The sequence below is a fragment of the Mytilus trossulus genome, chromosome 2 (assembly GCF_036588685.1).
Source record: "Mytilus trossulus isolate FHL-02 chromosome 2, PNRI_Mtr1.1.1.hap1, whole genome shotgun sequence".
Taxonomy (NCBI): domain Eukaryota; kingdom Metazoa; phylum Mollusca; class Bivalvia; order Mytilida; family Mytilidae; genus Mytilus; species Mytilus trossulus.
In genome coordinates, this window is record NC_086374.1 from 3,968,467 (window position 1) to 3,987,475 (window position 19,009).

Here is a 19,009-nt window from a genome sequence, read left to right on the forward strand (position 1 = left end):
TCAGGGTTTTTAAAAAACTTAGTGCATATCCGGTTTATTTTCCCTCACGTCAATTTGCAATTTTTTTTTTTTAATATGGTAAAGACATTTTCATGCATCATGTGTGGTACATCAATGTTAAATTTTCTCTCATTAGGTTGTGCTTATTTGAATTTAGCATTTAACATTTCATTGGTTTGACCAGATACTGAGTCAGATCTGAGGAGGTCAGATGGGTAACTTGTCAAATCGACACCTAGACCACAGGGGCTTGTTACCATTGCCGGGTTTTCTATCCATACGAACCCCTAAAAAACCCGGCAATGGTAACAAGCCCCTGTGCCTAGACGGCAGACGTTTCGGCACCTGATCCAAAGTCAAAGACAATTCGGCACCTCCTGCATTTTTAGCTCATCTGACCCAAAGGGTCAAGTGAGCTTTTCTCATCATTTGGGGTCCGTCGTCGTTAACTTTTAAAAAAAATCTTCTCCTCTGAAACTTCTGGGCCAAATTAAACCAAACTTGGCCACAATCATCATTGGGGTATCTAGTTTTAAAAATGTGTCCAGTGACCCGGCCAACCAACCAAGATGGCCGCCATGGCTAAAAAGAGAACATTTTGGCTTATATCTCAAAAACCAAAGCATTTAGAGCAAATCTCACAGGGCAAAATTGTTTATCAGGTCAAGATCTATCTGCCCTGAAATTTTCAGATAATTTGGACAACCTGTTGTTAGGTTGTTGCCACTGAGTTGGTAATTTTAAGGAAATGTTGCTGTTTTTGGTTATTATCTAGATATTATTATAGATAGAGATGAACTGTAAACAGCAATATGTTCAGCAAAGTAAGATTTACAAATAAGTCAACATGACCAAAATGGTCAGTTGCCCCCTTAAGGAGTTATTGCCCTTTATAGTCCATTTTTAACCATTTTTTGTAAATCTTAGTAATCTTTTTTACAAAAATCTTCTCCTCTGAAACTTCTGGGCCAAGTAATATTAAACTTTGCTTCAATCATCATTCTGGTATCTAATTTAAAAAAACATGTGTCTGGTGACCCAGCCAACCAACAGAGATGGCCGCCATGGCTAAAAATAGAACATAGGGGTAAAATGCAGTTTTTGGCTTATATCTCCAAAACCAAAGCATTTAGAGCCAATCTGACATAAGGTGACAATGTTTATCAGGTTAAGATCTATCTTCCTGATTTTTTCAGATGATTTGGACAACCTGTTGTTAGGTTGCTGCCCCTGAATTGGTATTTGCAAGGAAATTTTGCTGTTTTTAGTTTTATCTTGAATTATATTATAGATAGAGATATACTGTAAACAGCAATAATTTACAGCAAAGTAAGACCTAAAAATAAGTCAACATGACCTAAATGGTCAATTGACCCCATAAGGAGTTATTGCCCTTTATAGTAAATTTTTATCAATTATCATAAAATTTGTAATTTTTTACTAACTTTTTCCACTGACACTGTAACTACTGGTAGTGGAGTGACAAATCGAGAAAAGTCGCTTAGTTAAGGAGTTTAATGCACCGGAATACCTCACGGCTGAAAATTCACATGAAGATAGAGTACACATTATACTTTCATTTTAGCCCTGTCGTAGAGTTTTCCCACGGTGCAGTTTTTTGTAAAATCGTGTAAAAGTGAGATTTTCTGATTTTTTTCTTTTTCATTTTCAAACACGAGAACGCTTATAATAAATTCCCAAATGAAGAATCATAAACATATTTGGTATCAGATGAAAGAGTGATGTATCAGCTTTTATTTAACACCAAACTTTAATATCGTACGAGCATATAAATTGAGTGAATTGTACGATTTCCAAATGTATGAAACATTTTTGTCAATCTTACCGTCTGTCAAAGTCTATTACATTTCTTATAAATATAACCAATAGTAAATTTTTACAAAATATAGTGGAACAACCAATACTTAAGAAGTTTTGATACATACACGTTTGATTGAACATAAAAATCAACTTTTACGAGCATTTTTATAAAACTCATCACATAGCAGTATTACTACTCAATTTTCACCTCAATGATTCATGTAACGTTCCCCTTTCCTATTTACACCGATCATATGGAATGCAATGAATTAAATATGCATTTTCTTAAGTTTTTAAAAAAGAATACATATATTTGTATCAATAGTTGTGTCCATGTGCTTGAATAAATACAGATGCTAAGTTTTAATAACTTTTGAGGTGCTTTTATTCTTGTTTTTTGAAAATACTAATTTTAAACCACATTGGAACACATCTGAAAAATTCCGGAAAATTATTGTCGGTGTTAATTCCATTCAATTGTGGGTCTCATTGGGTCTAAGCGTGACGCGGGATTGCCGATTTTAAGTAAGCGTGCCACGTGAAAGTCAAATTATTGTGCCTTGAAAACCGGAAAGTCTAGCGGGACACGGGAATTTACATTAAAAAGAGAATTGCTTAGGTATATATAGTGTAATTAAGCGGGATACAGGAAACTGACAAAACAGTAAGCGGGATCCGGGATCAGAACCCCCAATGAGACCCCCTTAATAAGAACGGGTAACCGCTCCCCTTACATCGGACATTGAATATAAAAAGAAGATTTGGTATGATTGCCAATTGAAAAACTCTTCACAAGAGACCAAAATGACACAGATATTTACCGCTATAGATTACCGCACGACCTTCAACAATGAGTAAATATCATACCACATAGTCAGCTTTTAAAGGCGTCAAAGAGACAAGTATTATAAATTGTGGTAGATCCGAATTGTTCTTCAAGTCATTGAATGCAGATCAAATAGGGATTGTAAGAAATTTTTGTGCACCTGAAAATAAACATGGGTTGATAAGATTTGTAGGTACACTATAACTATACACTATCGCACTACAATGATTTTGATTTGGAAGAACATGACGAAATATTTCCAGCGGGATCTTTTCACAATCTATAGACTGTGAAGCAATTTTGTGTAGGATTTGTAAGTGACTGAAGTGGCCGATATAAGAACTATTCTGCCGCCTCTTTTTGCCAATGAACATATATTGAAAATTTATTCAAGGGGTTGCATCATGTTAAAATCATGACAGTTATGTTTAATTTCTAATAAGGTCTTATCCTTTGATGTCAAACAAGATGAATTGTGATTTTAGACTGGAGACGTTTCTTCAACCAAAGCCACAAGACAGTTTTTACCTACTCACGACATATGCAACTTTTTAAAAGGATGTCTGGCACACCAACAGAAACTCGCGGCGCTCTTACAGGATGCGATGTGTTTTGTACAATCGAAATTGGCAAAAGAAGACAATAACAAGGGGTTGGGAAAAACATGCATGTATCAAAATTTGTCATTCTAGCTGGTTCTTATATTGACACGTATTTTGCAGTGAAAATCACTTCCCCATGTTCACCGCGGATCAAATGATCCCAGAAGCAATGGTCAGTCAGTACATGGTGATCTGAATAAAGTCATAAGTATTGTCGACGCCATACAATGACATCCTCTTTTTTTTCTAGTATTCCGTTACCTTTTCAAATTGATGTGCATATTGATGTCTAGTGAAAGTATATTATAATTATACATTGACAGCAACTTTTGAAGCGTAATATCCATGTGAATCTTTATTCACATATATATCGGGCTTTCAAGTCTGTTATATATTCCATTGTTTATAGATATAAGAAGATATGGTATGAGTTCGAATGAGACATGAAGGTCATTTAATCCTTAAAGGCCAAAGTATGGTCTTCAAAAAGCAGCACTGGCTCGCACCGAACAGTAAGGGCTCCAAAAAAATTGACTATTGTTAAACCAATGCAATGGTATAATTTATATAAAAACTAGAAACGAGAAACAATTATGAACCAAATCAACAAACGACAACCTTGTCTGTTATTGTTTTATATAAAATAAAAAAAAGGGGGGACACATCTTATCGATGTGTAATTGGTCTAGTACCGATTTATTTATTAAAATAAAAACAAACTTCATGTACTATAGTTTCATGAACATGAGGTCTCATTTTTATAGTTCTTACATCATTTTAAGTTTAAATAATCAGAAAAGAATTTCATCATTTTTTACCATAACACCATGGACAGAGTGAAAACTTTACATTTCCTATTTCTCCTCTGTTCTTTATGGCATTTCAACAAAACTTTCCCAAAAATATCTTTATATATGGCTTTATATTATTGCATAGCTAAATCTTAATTATGAATATTTTTTGTCGATGATTTCCGTAAATAAAGATATTTGTTTCATTTTCGTACATGTTGCAAGCGAGGGTACGTATCACTAATATCTGGTAATCAGACATAAATATGACTAGCTGTATTTGTGGAGCATTCTTAGCGCATGCTTCCATCGAAAAAAAATCTCAGTTAACATGAGAGACTACAGAGAAATTGTCCAAAATGTCTAAAATTTGCAATTTTTTAAAATCCCCCCTTTTGACCTTTAATCGCAATTATCAAAAATCTGCACCACTTTGGCATTCTACGACATGCCTTAATAGAAGGGTATTATATTTATCTTCAAAATAAGACCAAAATTAGCCGTGAGGTATTTCGGTGCATTAAATTTTTAAATTTACCTTAATTGTCACCGTACTATGGGCCAAGTATAGTATAGATAGAGATAATTGTAAGCAGCAAGAATGTTCAGCAAAGATAAGATCTACAAATTATTCAGCATGACCAAAAGTGTCAACTGACCCTTTAAAAAGTTATTGCCCTTTATAGTCAATATTTTACAATTTTCTGAAATTTTTGTAATCTTTTACAAAAATCTTCTCTAAAACTACTGAGACACATATTACTGAACTTCATCATCCATAGGGTATCTAGTTTTTAAAATGTGTCCCTTGACCCTGCCTGCAAACCAACATGGACGGACATGGCTATTTTTAATAGAACATAGGGGAAAAAAGCAGTTTTTGGTTTTTATCTCTGAAACAAAAGCATTAAAAGCATTTCTGACATTGGGTAAAAATCAGGTTTAGAATTACCTATCCTGAAAATTCAGATAATCTGTTGGTGGGATGCTGCCCCTGAATTATTAATTTTTAGGAAATTTTGCAGTTTTTGGCCAAATATAAATATATAACTGCAAACCAGAGTATACTGATAACAAATGATTATATCACTACAATATGATAGTGGATTTGGATTCTAAACAACATAACAGTTTCTATCAACATGGAAATGGGCATTTAAATGAAACTCTTGTCAAAAAAGTTAACTGTTGCCTCTTTTCTTTTTCTGCAGTTACATTTGATCTTAAAGCCACTTTTGATTGGAATCAGACAGTCGTGTAACCAATGAAGATAATTACCACATGGATCTGAAATACTGACTTGTACTTGATCTGCTGAGAGTGAAAAGGAACCAGAGTGTAACCTTGGCAAGCAAAATCTAATTTAATATCAGGCAAATGCAACCTGATGGACTCCCTAAATTTATTGGTGCAGGTTTGTTTTATTTATCATAAATCTGTTCAGTGATCAGATGTACTTATTGGAGGAAATCTTACAAAACACTTTTATTTAGAATGTATACATTTTTTTTATATATATATATATATATAGATAAGACCATTGGTTACCATTTGAATGGTTTTACACAAGTAATTTTGGAGCCCTTTATAGCTTGTTGTTCGATGTGAGCCAAGGCTCCATGTTGAAGGTTGAAGGCCATACATTGACCTATAATGGTTTACTTTTATAAATTGTTATTTGGATGAAGAGTTGTCTCATTGGAACTCACACCACATCTTACTATATCTATAGTATATAACAAAATAATAATAATTGAAAAAATACAGGTATTAAGTGGTATATGGTACATACCACATATTAAGACAAACAAAGAAATTGTCTGTCTGGCTCAAATATTTTTTGGATGCCCAAAAGTTTGAGGTCAACCTCTTGAAAACCAAAATAAGAAATCTTTGTATAATGATTAATTATGCATTATTGCAAATATATATAAGAAGATGTGGTATGAGTGTCAATGAGACAACTCTCTATCCAAGTCATAATTTTTAAAAGTAAATCATTATAGGTCAAAGTATGACCTTCAACACAGAGACCTGGCTCATGCCAAATAGCAAGCTCAGGCCCCCCAAAATGACTAGTGTAAAACCAATCAAATAGGGAAAACAAGGGTCTAATGTTTATGAGAAACTAGACATAGAAACACTTATGGACCACATGAACAAACCACAACAACTGAACATCAGACTCATATCTTCTTTTAATTTAGACATGGTTAGAAAGGATGGTTTCTATAAGCTAAACATTTGCAATGTTTACTTTTTTTAATTGCAATACACATCCAAGATCGTAGATGGATCATTGAATATTAAAAGTTTATACACAGTCATCTTGTCACATTGTGTAAGTTTATACACAGTCATCTTGTCACATTGTGTTTACATATATTTATGAATTGATAGTTAAATAAAAATTATGTAATCTGAACAACTGATAATACATGGATAGTTTATTTTTGGACATAAGGTCATTTCAAAATTCTCATTTCCACTTGGTCAATATAGATAAAGGCTAAAGTTGAACTTAATCATCCATGAAGTCAACTTTTATATCTTTACATTTTTTAATACTCTGCTGAAATTCAGGTGAGAAAGGCAGGCTTGATACTTTTACAAAGATTACAATTTCTCACATTTTTCTGTTTAATTCACATTTGTATTTTACTTCCAGTTATCTAGCTTGACAGTGGAGCTGAATAAATAGAGTGCTGTTACATGTCATCACTTAGAGATAGGCTATCATAAACAATCATGTTGGTGTTCAAAAATATTTTTGCTCAAGGTAAGCTGTGTTTATTTTATGAAAATTGTTTTCCGAAGCAATTTGTTTGAATAGCTGTAAAATATAAAATTGAGAATGGAAATGGGGAATGTGTCAAAGAGACAACAACCCAACCGTAGAAAAAAACAACAGCAGAAGGTCACCAACAGGTCTTCAATGTAGCGAGAAATTCCCGCACTTGGAGGCGTCCTTCAGCTGGCCCCTAAACAAATATATACTACTGTGAAAGTACTTTAATTCGTGGGTATCAATTTTCGTGGTTTCACCAATATTTACATGTTTGTGGGTTTTTAAATTCGTGGATTTTAGTTTTCTAATAAAAACAAATAATTGAAAAATTAAAGCCTTTAGAAACGAAGGTTTGAAATAGTCTGAATTGAAGGAAATTGCAAAGTAAACATTGACATGTGTAAATTTTAATGATAACACTAGTTAATTAATGATAAATAAAGTGATCAACAGATTAGAGACCATCAAAGGTGTTTATTAGGCAATAAAAAAACATGTCATCTAAAGAACAGTAACATAAACAAATGCTATAAACGTATTTTCAATTGTCAAATAATTCTTACCAAAATCAAGCCCAGCATGAATTATTATTTTCCTTATGTACGAGAACTATGAGGATATAAAATGAACACTTTATCATACTAGTATATCAATACCGGAAATCGGATTTTCATTGATCAAAACTATTTTTTACGAGAATTAAAAGATCCCTCAAAAGTTGTACAGTTTAGGTTATTAAAGATTAAATGGGTATAATCCTGCATGCAGTTGTAGTTCTGTGACTGTATGAGAGTATTCTCAGATTTGGAGTTATTCAATATATTCGCTAGATCATATTAATAGTTAGTCCAAATATTTATGACGTCTGGCAAGGCTATTTTTTTTCTGGGACGACTTCCTACGTTGTAGGAAGGCGTCCCAGAAAAATAATAAAATAGCCTTGCCAGACGTCATAAATATTAGGACTAATTAGTAGTCAAACCTACCGATGGGGATCTTTTCATGTCTTGATTTAGACAATGGTTATTTTATTTCGTTGGACACTTAAAGTGGATAAAGTCATCCACGAAAACCACGAAAATTGGTACCCCACGAATAAAAGTACTTTCACAGTAGTTCAGTGATAATGAACTTCATACTAATTTCCAAATTGTACACAAGAAACTAAAATTAAAATAATACAAGACTAACAAAGACCAGAGACTCCTGACTTGGGACAGGTTAAAAAATGCGGCGGGGTTAAACATGTTTGTGAGATCTCAACCCTCCCCCTATACCTCTAGCCAATGTAGAAAAGTAAACGCATAATAATATGCACATTAAAATTCAGTTCAAGAGAAGTCCGAGTCTGATGTCAGAAGATGTAACCAAAGAAAATAAACAAAATGACAATAATACATAAATAACAACAGACTACTAGCAGTTAACTGACATGCCAGCTCCAGACTTCAATTAAACTGACTGAAAGATTATGATTTCATATATGAATGTATATGTGAAATGAAAATTGACCTGAACGATTGCCTGGACATCAATTAAATACATATGTTTATAGTTTTTGTTTAATATTTCATTTATCATGCTTGCTTAATGTGTAATCTTAAAGCTTAATAGCGAGTTACTTATAATATTATTTACATTTGAAATACATTTTATTTGAAATCTTCACTGATTCCTAATTACTATACACTTTTAAAGTCATATGAAATTAGTTTCTTGTAATTAAATTGTTACTGAAATTACGGTTTCCACCTTGCACTTGTGCTTTGCGATATGTGAAGTTCTAACAAGAGGTCTGGTAGTTAAAGTCACTACATACTGGAAAAATATATGTGAATTAAATTATAGGAAGACAATAATTAAATAGCAGTACATTTATCACATTGTTTATAATACAAAGAATTTTCTTTCATAAGAAAATGCACATACACTTGTTTAATAGTAAAACTTAGCCATTGAAGGATATAAAATTGAGAATGGAAATGAGGAATGTGTCAAAGAGACAACAACCCGACCATAGAAAAATCAACAGCAGAAGTTCACCAACAGGTCTTCAATATAGCGAGAAATTCAACATATTCAAAAAAATTATAGTTTCCCATGCCTTTAACAGATTATACTCTGGTATATTGCACCAGTAATAATCCTTATATATAACACTATCTCAACCAAGGGAGGGACCAGAATTTTTTAAAAGGGGGAGAACATTATTTCCAATAATTGAAGATATATTGCCAAGTAAACGCAGGTCAACAAATTTTATGACAATTTAATTCCTAAAATGTACACACATCATAGAAACCATTATATTGTTTTCTTACTATTTGGCAATTAAATTGAGATTTACCTCCTCAACACCTCTCCCTCCACCTTGATCTGACAATGCAAATATGAGTATCATATTCTTTATTTTATAACCATAGTATGTTAATCATTTTTCTTGCATCACATTATACACTACCATGAATATATTTTTTTTAATTTTTTTTCAGTATTTGAAAAAAAGGATATAATTTTAAAACGAAAGAAGTCAATCCTTCAGTAAGAAGAGAGTATTTCATATGTTTTCCTGTACTTACCAAAATGGGATAGCCAATATACCTGTGTGTTCTCTTGGTTAAACATATTACTTATATTTTATATTTGAGGTGCTGTGTTTGTTGTTGTATATTGTTGTACTAAACATGTCTTGTTTATATTTGTTATTTGGTTAATTGTCAACACTCATGAACAACATATACTCTATTATATCTTTTTTTGTCAGACCTCTAAGTTCACTCATTTTTACCACTCATATAGGCTGTTATTTTATGTGGTCTATACAGAAAATACTCTGATCTATGCAGTTAATACTGTTGTTTGCAATGTTTTATTTTATAACAATGTCATATTAGATAATACAATGTAATATATGTCACTAATATCAAAGGTATAGTGACTTGTTATATATTAGTTTTTATTTGTGTTGTTGAACTTTAGTATTTATGAAGTGCTTTCATTTTTAATATCAACAGTTATAGATAGATAGATAGATACTTTATTCTCTAAAAACTAGATACAAGTTATAGTGACTGCTAGTGTAGGTGCTCTACATAATTAGTATTGCCAAATAATGTTTATTTGATAAAGACTTGGTTTATTTATATTCAAGTTATTACCTTGTGCTAAAACATAACCTATTTAGAAGAGTTATTTGATGTTAATTCGGAGAAAGATTTATATTTGTCCATCTTTATTCACAAACATTTTTGAGGGAAGTATTGTATCATTTATCCACAATTACATATTCAAGTGCTCTATTTTGAATTGCCTTTGACATTTTGACTAGTGGAAGTGAGACTTAGGCCTGGTGTGTCTGGTGCTAGTGGTGTCAACAGCTGTTAAAGGTTGTGATTAGGTTACTGAGGTGATACATATCTATGTGTTAATACTCATTATTTTTTACTGTATGCAATTATTAAATGTATGTTATAGTAAATATCTATTTGTTAATAGTTTATTAAGAATTAGTTAATACTCATTTACAATAACTGTGTACTGTATGTAATTTTAAAATGTATGTAGAATAATTTATTTATTTGTTGATTGTATTGTGATTGAGGTCTTTATCTAGTCAATACACTCTTTTTTTTTTTATTATTAATTTCAGTCAGTCATTTCTTTTTTTTATTATTAATTTCAGTCAGACATTTCTTTTTTTTATTATTAATTTCAGTCAGTCATTTCTTGAGTTTGAGAGCATTAACTATATTAGTTAGCATTATATATATATATTCAATAGTTATATTTATTGTACATATTTTTGTTGTTGTAATTTGTTTGTAGAAGTGTTATTTTGTTTTGTTGCGGGTTTTTTATCTAAAAAATTTTTACGTTATCAATATTAGATTTACAACAATTAATTACATTCTTAAAAGCCATTAACATAGTTAGCATTATTGATAAAAAGTCAATTACAATAACGTATTACTCATTGTTTTCAATTTAGTGTGAATGTTAAAACTTATTGTATTTAGGAAGATTTACAGCTTAAAAATGATATATTTTTACAAGAACTAGTTAAAGTCTTAAGTCTGCCTATTGGACCATGTGATATAGTTTACAAGAACTAGTCAAAGTCTTAAGTCTGCCTATTGGACCATGTGATATAGTTTACAAGAACTAGTCAAAGTCTTAAGTCTGCCTATTGGACCATGTGATATAGTTTACAAGAACTAGTCAAAGTCTTAAGTCTGCCTATTGGACCATGTGATATAGTTTACAAGAACTAGTCAAAGTCTTAAGTCTGCCTATTGGACCATGTGATATAGTTTACAAGAACTAGTCAAAGTCTTAAGTCTGCCTATTGGACCATGCATACCTTTTAGGGTAATTTCTTGACACTTTATTTATTATATGTTACAAGATCTAGTCAGTTGATATTTTTTTGTGTTGTAATTTGAATATAATACTGATTTATTTATTTGTGTGTGTGTCTGAATTTAACATAATTTTTAATGTATGAGAATTTTACAACTGGTCAGTGATATTGTAATCTTTCTTTGTTAACATTTGATGTAAAGGCCTTAAGGGGGTTTACAATTTGAAATATAACTTGTTTTGTAAAGTGAGTCTTTAGTACAGAAATGATTTATATCATGATAGAGTGACATGTTACATAGTATTGACTTTATCATTCTTATTGAGACTGGTTTCAGTATCTGAAGAAATTGTTGGAACTGTTCTTAGACTTAACATGATGTTGGATTCATGTTGTCATATTAAGTTCCTAGTTAGGCTGTTTCTCGTGTTTTTAACACTGTTATTCCTTGTCTTCATCAGTTATGTAAATCAACTGTCATTATTATCCTCTTTACCACAGGTAACTAAACCAATGAGAACACTTTCTAAGGACTGTAAAGTGCAGAAAGAAGAAGTCATTGGAACTATAACTCTTACTATATTCACTTCTTTTGATTATATTGAATCAAAGTTCGTAGCAAATCAAAATGCTTTACAAAACTGGAAGGCTATAAAAGGTGTTAAAAACTTTGTTCTGTTTACGAACTGTAGTAGGGCACGTAAACTGGGTGAATCATTGAATTATGTAGTACTACCAGTTATTGATTCAGCCATCGGTGGAGTGCCGGTCTTAAAAACATTGTACTTGACAGTTTTAGCCTTGTACCCAACAACATACATTATGTTTTCTAACGCTGATATAATGTATGAAATTGACTTGATGAAAACAATTAGATTTGTGAATAGTTTTGTACAGGATGGAGGATTGGCAAGTAAACCTGTACTAATTGTTGGAAAGCGAACAAACTTGGACATTGACAGTGGCAACAATGAATCATGGAAAAGTCTGATTAAAAAATCTGTTACAATGGGAACAAAGTTTAATGCAGATGCACAGGATTATTTAATCGTTGATAGAAAGTTTCCCTGGAAAAAATTTCCCAAGTTTGTAATTGGACGTGTTGGTTATGACAACTGGATTGTAGCATTCTCTCGTTATAAGAACTTCACTGTAGTAGATGCTACAGATTCCATATTGGCAGTACATCAAACAATCAATGGTGCTAACTTTGAAGGATTCTCACACAATCATTACTCATACAACCGTGACATAATAGAAGATTCACTGCCGTCGTATCAGTATGCATTATGGGGTAGGACAGAATGTTGTTACTTAGCAACTGGCCTTGACAGATGTGGTCAGCTGTATGTCAAAAACAGATCTTTAGTGCCACCTTATTGTTTTCATCATTCCTTTCCACATGCCATCAAAAAGCTTTTCAAGGCACTGTTCATGTTAGGATGTACATAATGTTTAATTAGGTTTTTCAAGGCACTGTTCATGTTAGGATGTACATAATGTTTAATTAGGCTTTTCAAGGCACTGTTCATGTTAGGATGTACATAATGGTTAATAAGGCTTTTCAGCACAATTTATAATTAGTTTGTTTGTGCAATATCTGTCACCAACAGGTTGTGTATTTGTTCATATAGTTTGGTGCTTATAATCTACTTTTATCACAGTTTTATCTAGTGTTTATTAAAAATTGTAGAATTGTATTCAATTGGTATATCCAATTTGATATTCAATTTAACTTATTATTTTTGTGTACTGCTGTGGATTTATTTATTTTTGTGGATTAAGGAAAACTTACATGCTCCTGGATATTTAATTATGGGTTTTGCCAAACCGGCATACACACAGTGACACTTACAGGTAAGTTGTCAATATTTAAAAAAATAATTTCATGGTTTATCTATACCAACGAAATCCAAGAAAATTTGGAATCCAACAAAAAATAATGAGTCCACAGTAATTTATAGATGAACTTAAAATACCTGCCAAAATAAGTTATATACTAAACCTCATTTTGAAAACTGTTCAATAATGAAACATAATGAGTCTTCAATATTTTTGCTGTATTTTGCTAAAGTATAACATTTTATTATGAATGTTTTCTAAGTTTTATGAGATATGGGAAACAAATCAAACATTTACTTAAATCTTAATTTTTTCTTATCTTTGAACTTAGTCATGTTTATCCCTGCTTAATAATAGTTCATTCGTATTTGTTGTAAAATATGAGCCTTCTGTGCTTTTTACAGGACAGGTACCCTAAATTTTATCAATATCTGCTGTTTTCTTTTGCCTTAAGTTTGAATAAGAAAATGGACACTTTGTTATATCCCTGTTAACAAACTGTTTTTTTTTTCTTCAAATGGGTAAAGATTGCATGAAATGCGATCAAAACCCTATGGTACGGACTTGATATCTTTATATTCCAAGGTTCATCACTACCGTTGATAGTTCAAACAAAATAGTGCAGGGAAATGGTGATTATTTATGTCATGCAATATAATGATGATATATTATACTTTTATATTATTTAAAAGTTACAGTTACATTTTTGTTTGTATTTCAATTACATTACTTGTCAACATTTTTTTATATATAAATTACATGGTTAGTACGGTAATGCATGGTGTATGAATCTGTTATTAAAATAACTTCATTATGAACAATTTGTTACAAAGGAAGATAACTTCAACTCATATTTTTTGCCTAGCAAATTACAATTCAATGTTTGACTTAAAAATCACAAAATTGCAGAAGGCAAGCAATCTTCACCTATCAGTACTCACAAGCACTTTGTTTAATATGTAGGAATCACCTTGCTAGTTTGTCCATGTGTCTTCACCCATCAGTACTCACAAGCACTTTGTTTAATATGTAGGAATCACCTTGCTAGTTTGTCCATGTGTCTTCACCCATCAGTACTCACAAGCACTTTGTTTAATATGTAGGAATCACCTTGCTAGTTTGTCCATGTGTCTTCACCCATCAGTACTCACAAGCACTTTGTTTAATATGTAGGAATCACCTTGCTAGTTTGTCCATGTGTCTTCACCCATCAGTACTCACAAGCACTTTGTTTAATATGTAGGAATCACCTTGCTAGTTTGTCCATGTGTCTTCACCCATCAGTACTCACAAGCACTTTGTTTAATATGTAGGAATCACCTTGCTAGTTTGTCCATGTGTCTTGCAACTCAAATAACTTAAATTGATATTGATTAAACGTGATGCAAGGCACATTCACCAGATAGTTTCATACTGGGTAGGATTTTTTGTTGATGTATTTCCTTTAAGGCAAAAAATTATTTCAGATATTTGTTTATACAGTTTTAGGGAATTGACAATACATATTAATTTATATATTATTTAAACAATATATGTGATTTTTTTACCCATACAAATCTGTACCTACTCTTTTTTGTTTGTTGGTGTTATCAATAGAGGGTAGTTCTGTTTATATATTTTTTTCCCATAAATACTCAAAGTTGAAACTGTAACCTTGATTTGGCAATTGTTTATTTATTATTACTTTTTACTTTACATACTATCAAATATTAACAGATGTTTTATTTATGGAGCAATGTATTTATTGCAATACACAATCTTGATATCTAAAATTGAATTGTGTCTTGTTGAATGTAATGAGATTATTTGTTGGTCGTTTGTTAAATGAATTCTGAGATTATTATTTTATTTCTTTATCAAAATCCCGATGACTTTACCTTTGAAAGAAATTTTAAAATGTAAAAAAATACTCAATATAGCATTTGCCAGATAGATTTCATTGTAGGATCATTTATCATCATATTCTATTGACCAAACTATTCTGTCATTTTGAATGATTAGACCATTTTTGCAAGAGAAATGGAACTTGAACTATTAAAAGCTAACCTGGCTCCGAAGGGCTCTTCTTATCAATTGGCGTCCATCATCCATCGTTGTTAAGTCTTACCAAAATCTTCTCCTCTGAAACTAATGGGTCCAATTAAATAAACCTTACAACAATCATTTATTGAGTATCTAGTTTTAAAAAGCGTGTCTGATGATCCTCCCAACTAAATTTTATGTTTTTGATTTTGAAATTCTTACCTCAGTTTTAGAAAGTACCTACAAATTTACAGAACAAATTTCTTAATATCTTATCCTCTGTTATATCTATCCATTAGGTAGCTATATGTGTTTTCCCTTATTTGCAAAATGTGTAGGCCTATGACAATTAGAAAAACATAAATAGAAATCAAACAATCAAATACTATTTTTCATGCTATTTTTAACCATGTTGAAGTGCTTACTTTGAATAAATTTGTATCCTTTTAACATTATGTTTATTGATTAAAAGCTTATTGTCATGATAAGCAGCTGATCATTCTTTATCATGTATGGTTGTATTCTGTGATTGGTTCTAAGGTTTCAGCTAATATATTGTATATTCTATATTTGTGGCCAAAATATTGTTATTGTTATTTGAGTTATTTATTTCCAATTATTGAAATTATGCATTTGTTATTGTATACAGCTAATCATTTTGTACCAATTTACCTACAAAACAGATTAAGCCAGCTAAGTTAAATATACCCACTTTTTATTTGAAAATAATACATCATTTTTCTCAAAAAGATAGATTTTTTTCAACATAAAAGATAATCAACAAATCTAAAAGTCCAAAAAATCTTTGGATTCCTATTATGAAAATTAAAAAAAAAACTTCTTCTGATTTTAACACCTTTTAAAAAAATCACTATTGACAAGAAATGTCTGAGCAAAAATCCTTTGAATGTGTGTTCGTATGATTTTCTTATCTGTAAATATATACCTGGTTTTATTGATAAAACTACAGTTAAGTAGTAGGCTAAGACTTACAGATCATTCCTTTACAGAATGGATGAATCACCCACATCTACTTTTATTGTGGTCCTTTACTCAGCTGTTTATATCTGTTGAAAGTAGGAAATTAGTATAGAATGGAATAATTCCAATTGATTGCAATGCAATATATGTTATAATTGTTCATTAAACTTGGTTATGAGTTAAAGTTGTATTTTGTTTGTTTATTTTTGACACAAATATATAGTACATAATTATATTGCATATTAAAATGTATACAGATAGAGAGGTTTGGAATTATTGTCCATGATATTGTTATCCACTCAATACCAAGGAAAGTAGATGTTAAAACATCTATAGGTTATAATACATCCTTCAACAATGAGCAAAAACCCATTATACATATTACAGACCTGACTTAGGACTGTACATACAGAATGTGGCAGGGTTAATCATGTGTCTGAGCTTTCAACCCTCCTGTTTATTTAGATAGTGGTGTAACAACTTATGAACAAACTAAATATCAGTAGAAAGGGCATCCAATTGACACCAAACACTGAAACAACTATCAAAATGGACAAAAGACACTAAAAAACATTATAAGAGTAATTACTGATACTGAAAGCTAGTTCAAAACAAATTACAAACTAATCTTGTTTTCCTAGACTAAAATATCAATCTGTACACATCCAATAGATTTAGTGTAAATCCATCAAATACAGTCTGAGAAAAGCATGACATTATGCAATTCCAAGTTTTAAAAATAAAAGAAGAAACATAATGTAGGACCATATTAAAGTGTTTAGTAAATGTAACAATGCAGCCAAAACATATTACATTATGTTTTGAATTATTCACATCAATTTTAATACTAATAAAATCAAATATATTTATATTTATATTTATATTTATATTCATTGACTAGTGTTCATTGAGTAACCTTTCATAGTTTGTGTATTCAAAGGATCAATAATTTACGCCCTGTTTAAACAACATCATAGTTTTAAAAAAATGGATGCAATATCTTATTTGTAATAAGAGAAAACTGAGAATGGAATTGAGGTATGTGTTAAAGAGACAGCTACCTGAGCAAATAACACAAAACAGCACAATGCCACCGATGGGTCTTCTACATAGCAAGAAAATCTCATAACACAAAAATGAGTTCGATGAAAATGGACTGCACACTAAACCCCAAAACATATAAATGAACCAAAATTAAACAAGAAAGTGACCATAGTACACGGATGCCCCACTCGCACTTTCTTTTTCTGTGTTCAGTGGACCATGAAATTGGGGTAAAAACTCTAAATTTGCATTAAAATTAGAAAGATTATATCAAAGGGAACATGTGTACTAAGTTTCAAGTAGATTAGACTTTAACTGCATCAAAAACTAACTTGACCAAAAACTTTTACCTTAAGTGTGACAGACCCACAGTCTAGAAAACATAATGCCCCTCTATTATTGTATGTGGGGCATAAAAATAAAACAAACACAAAAGACTAACAAAGGCCAGAGGCTTCAGACCCTGGACAGCAGGAAAATATAAAAAAAAAATTGTAAACAGGAAGTTTACAAAAATGACCATATGATTGATATTCATGTCAACACCGAAATGTGGACTTCTGGGCTGCTGATACCTTCGGGGACGAAACGTCCACCAACAGTGTCATCGACCCAGCGGTTTAAATAGTTATCAAAAGTACCAGGATTTTAATTTAGTACGCTAGACGCGCGTTTCGTCTACATAAAACTCATCAGTGACGCCCTCAAATCGAAATATTTATAAAGCCAAACAAGTACAAAGGTAACAGGGTACAGTTATTTTGGTCTGAACGTGGTGTTAGCTGCTGCTAATAAAGTCTATATAGCGGGAATATGCACGAACGTAATGTATCAGTTGAGATATGTTATACTCCATTCGATGAGTTAGAGGGTTTACATGTATGTTTTGCAAGTTACAAACAATCACATCATGTTATGTACATCGTACAGTCGACACAAATCGCATATTCAACTTCCTTGCGTCATCATGTTTCATGGATTTAATGAATAAAGATTTTGATGACATGTGTTTACACACGAATAAACCTGATATCTCACACGAATACTGGTATGCATACTACTCATAGGAAGCAGCATCAGACATAGCTATTTTAAAAAATCAGGAGGCTTAGCCAAACTTACTCCGAAGAATTTGATGTATAGATTAATCTATAATAATATCTTAACAACAGCAGCATGCACCGGTGACTGTAACCATTTAGAACTTTACAACAAGGACACATCTAAGTTAACCAAATAAAGTCATAATATGTGATTACAACCCGGCCGTCTAACTGGAACTTTCAACAAGTCTATAATCAGCTGAAGATGAAAGGTTGGCATCATAGAGAGAAGAAGAAAAGATATCACAATACACATGCACCGACGAGACCCTAAACAAAAGCGTCAAACTGAAACACACATAGTTTATCAAAAACTGATGAATACATAATTAAAAAATAATTTCGACAACTTTCACATGCAGGGATTATCAGACCATAGGCAGCCACTTTGCTTCAATGTAGTTTACGTCCGAAAGAATAACAGCCTACGTCCATGTGTTGATTATCGTAAACTTAACAATCGTTAACAGAACAGTTTAAGTTTACTGATGATTGCTGATCCGTCTGTTCACCCTGGTGGAGCTTTGAAAACCACACAAAGAAAGTCCTTAATCAACGCATATCGCAATTTAGACAGGCATAGATTACCTTGGCCGTATTTGGCCCAACTGTTTTAAAATTTTGGGTCCATAATGCTTTTCAACTTTGTAATTGTTTGGTTGATAACTATTTTGATATGAGCGTCACTGATGAGTATTACGTAGACGAAACGTGCGTCTGGTGTACTAAATTATATTCCTAGTACCTTTGGTAACTATTTATACCACTGGGTCGATGTCTCTGATGGTGGACGTTTCGTCACCGAGGGTATCACCAGCCCAGTAGTCAG

The 19,009-nt window shown here is 31.8% G+C and overlaps 1 protein-coding gene across 1 annotated transcript; it reads left to right on the forward strand.

The window, feature by feature from the left end:
• Nucleotides 1–30: 30 nt before the first annotated feature.
• LOC134706298 (uncharacterized) lies at nt 31–14,278 on the forward strand. The gene is made up of 4 exons (XM_063565111.1): nt 31–78; nt 5,252–5,454; nt 6,709–6,819; nt 9,321–14,278. The coding sequence occupies exon 4, from the start codon at nt 11,564–11,566 to the stop codon at nt 12,638–12,640; it is 1,077 nt and encodes a 358-aa protein (XP_063421181.1). The 5' UTR covers nt 31–78; nt 5,252–5,454; nt 6,709–6,819; nt 9,321–11,563; the 3' UTR covers nt 12,641–14,278.
• Nucleotides 14,279–19,009: the final 4,731 nt, after the last annotated feature.

Excerpts from the sequence above, each read along its gene's own strand:
- LOC134706298 (XM_063565111.1), top strand. The coding sequence starts at position 11,564 with ATGATGTTGGATTCATGTTGTCATATTAAGTTCCTAGTTAGGCTGTTT.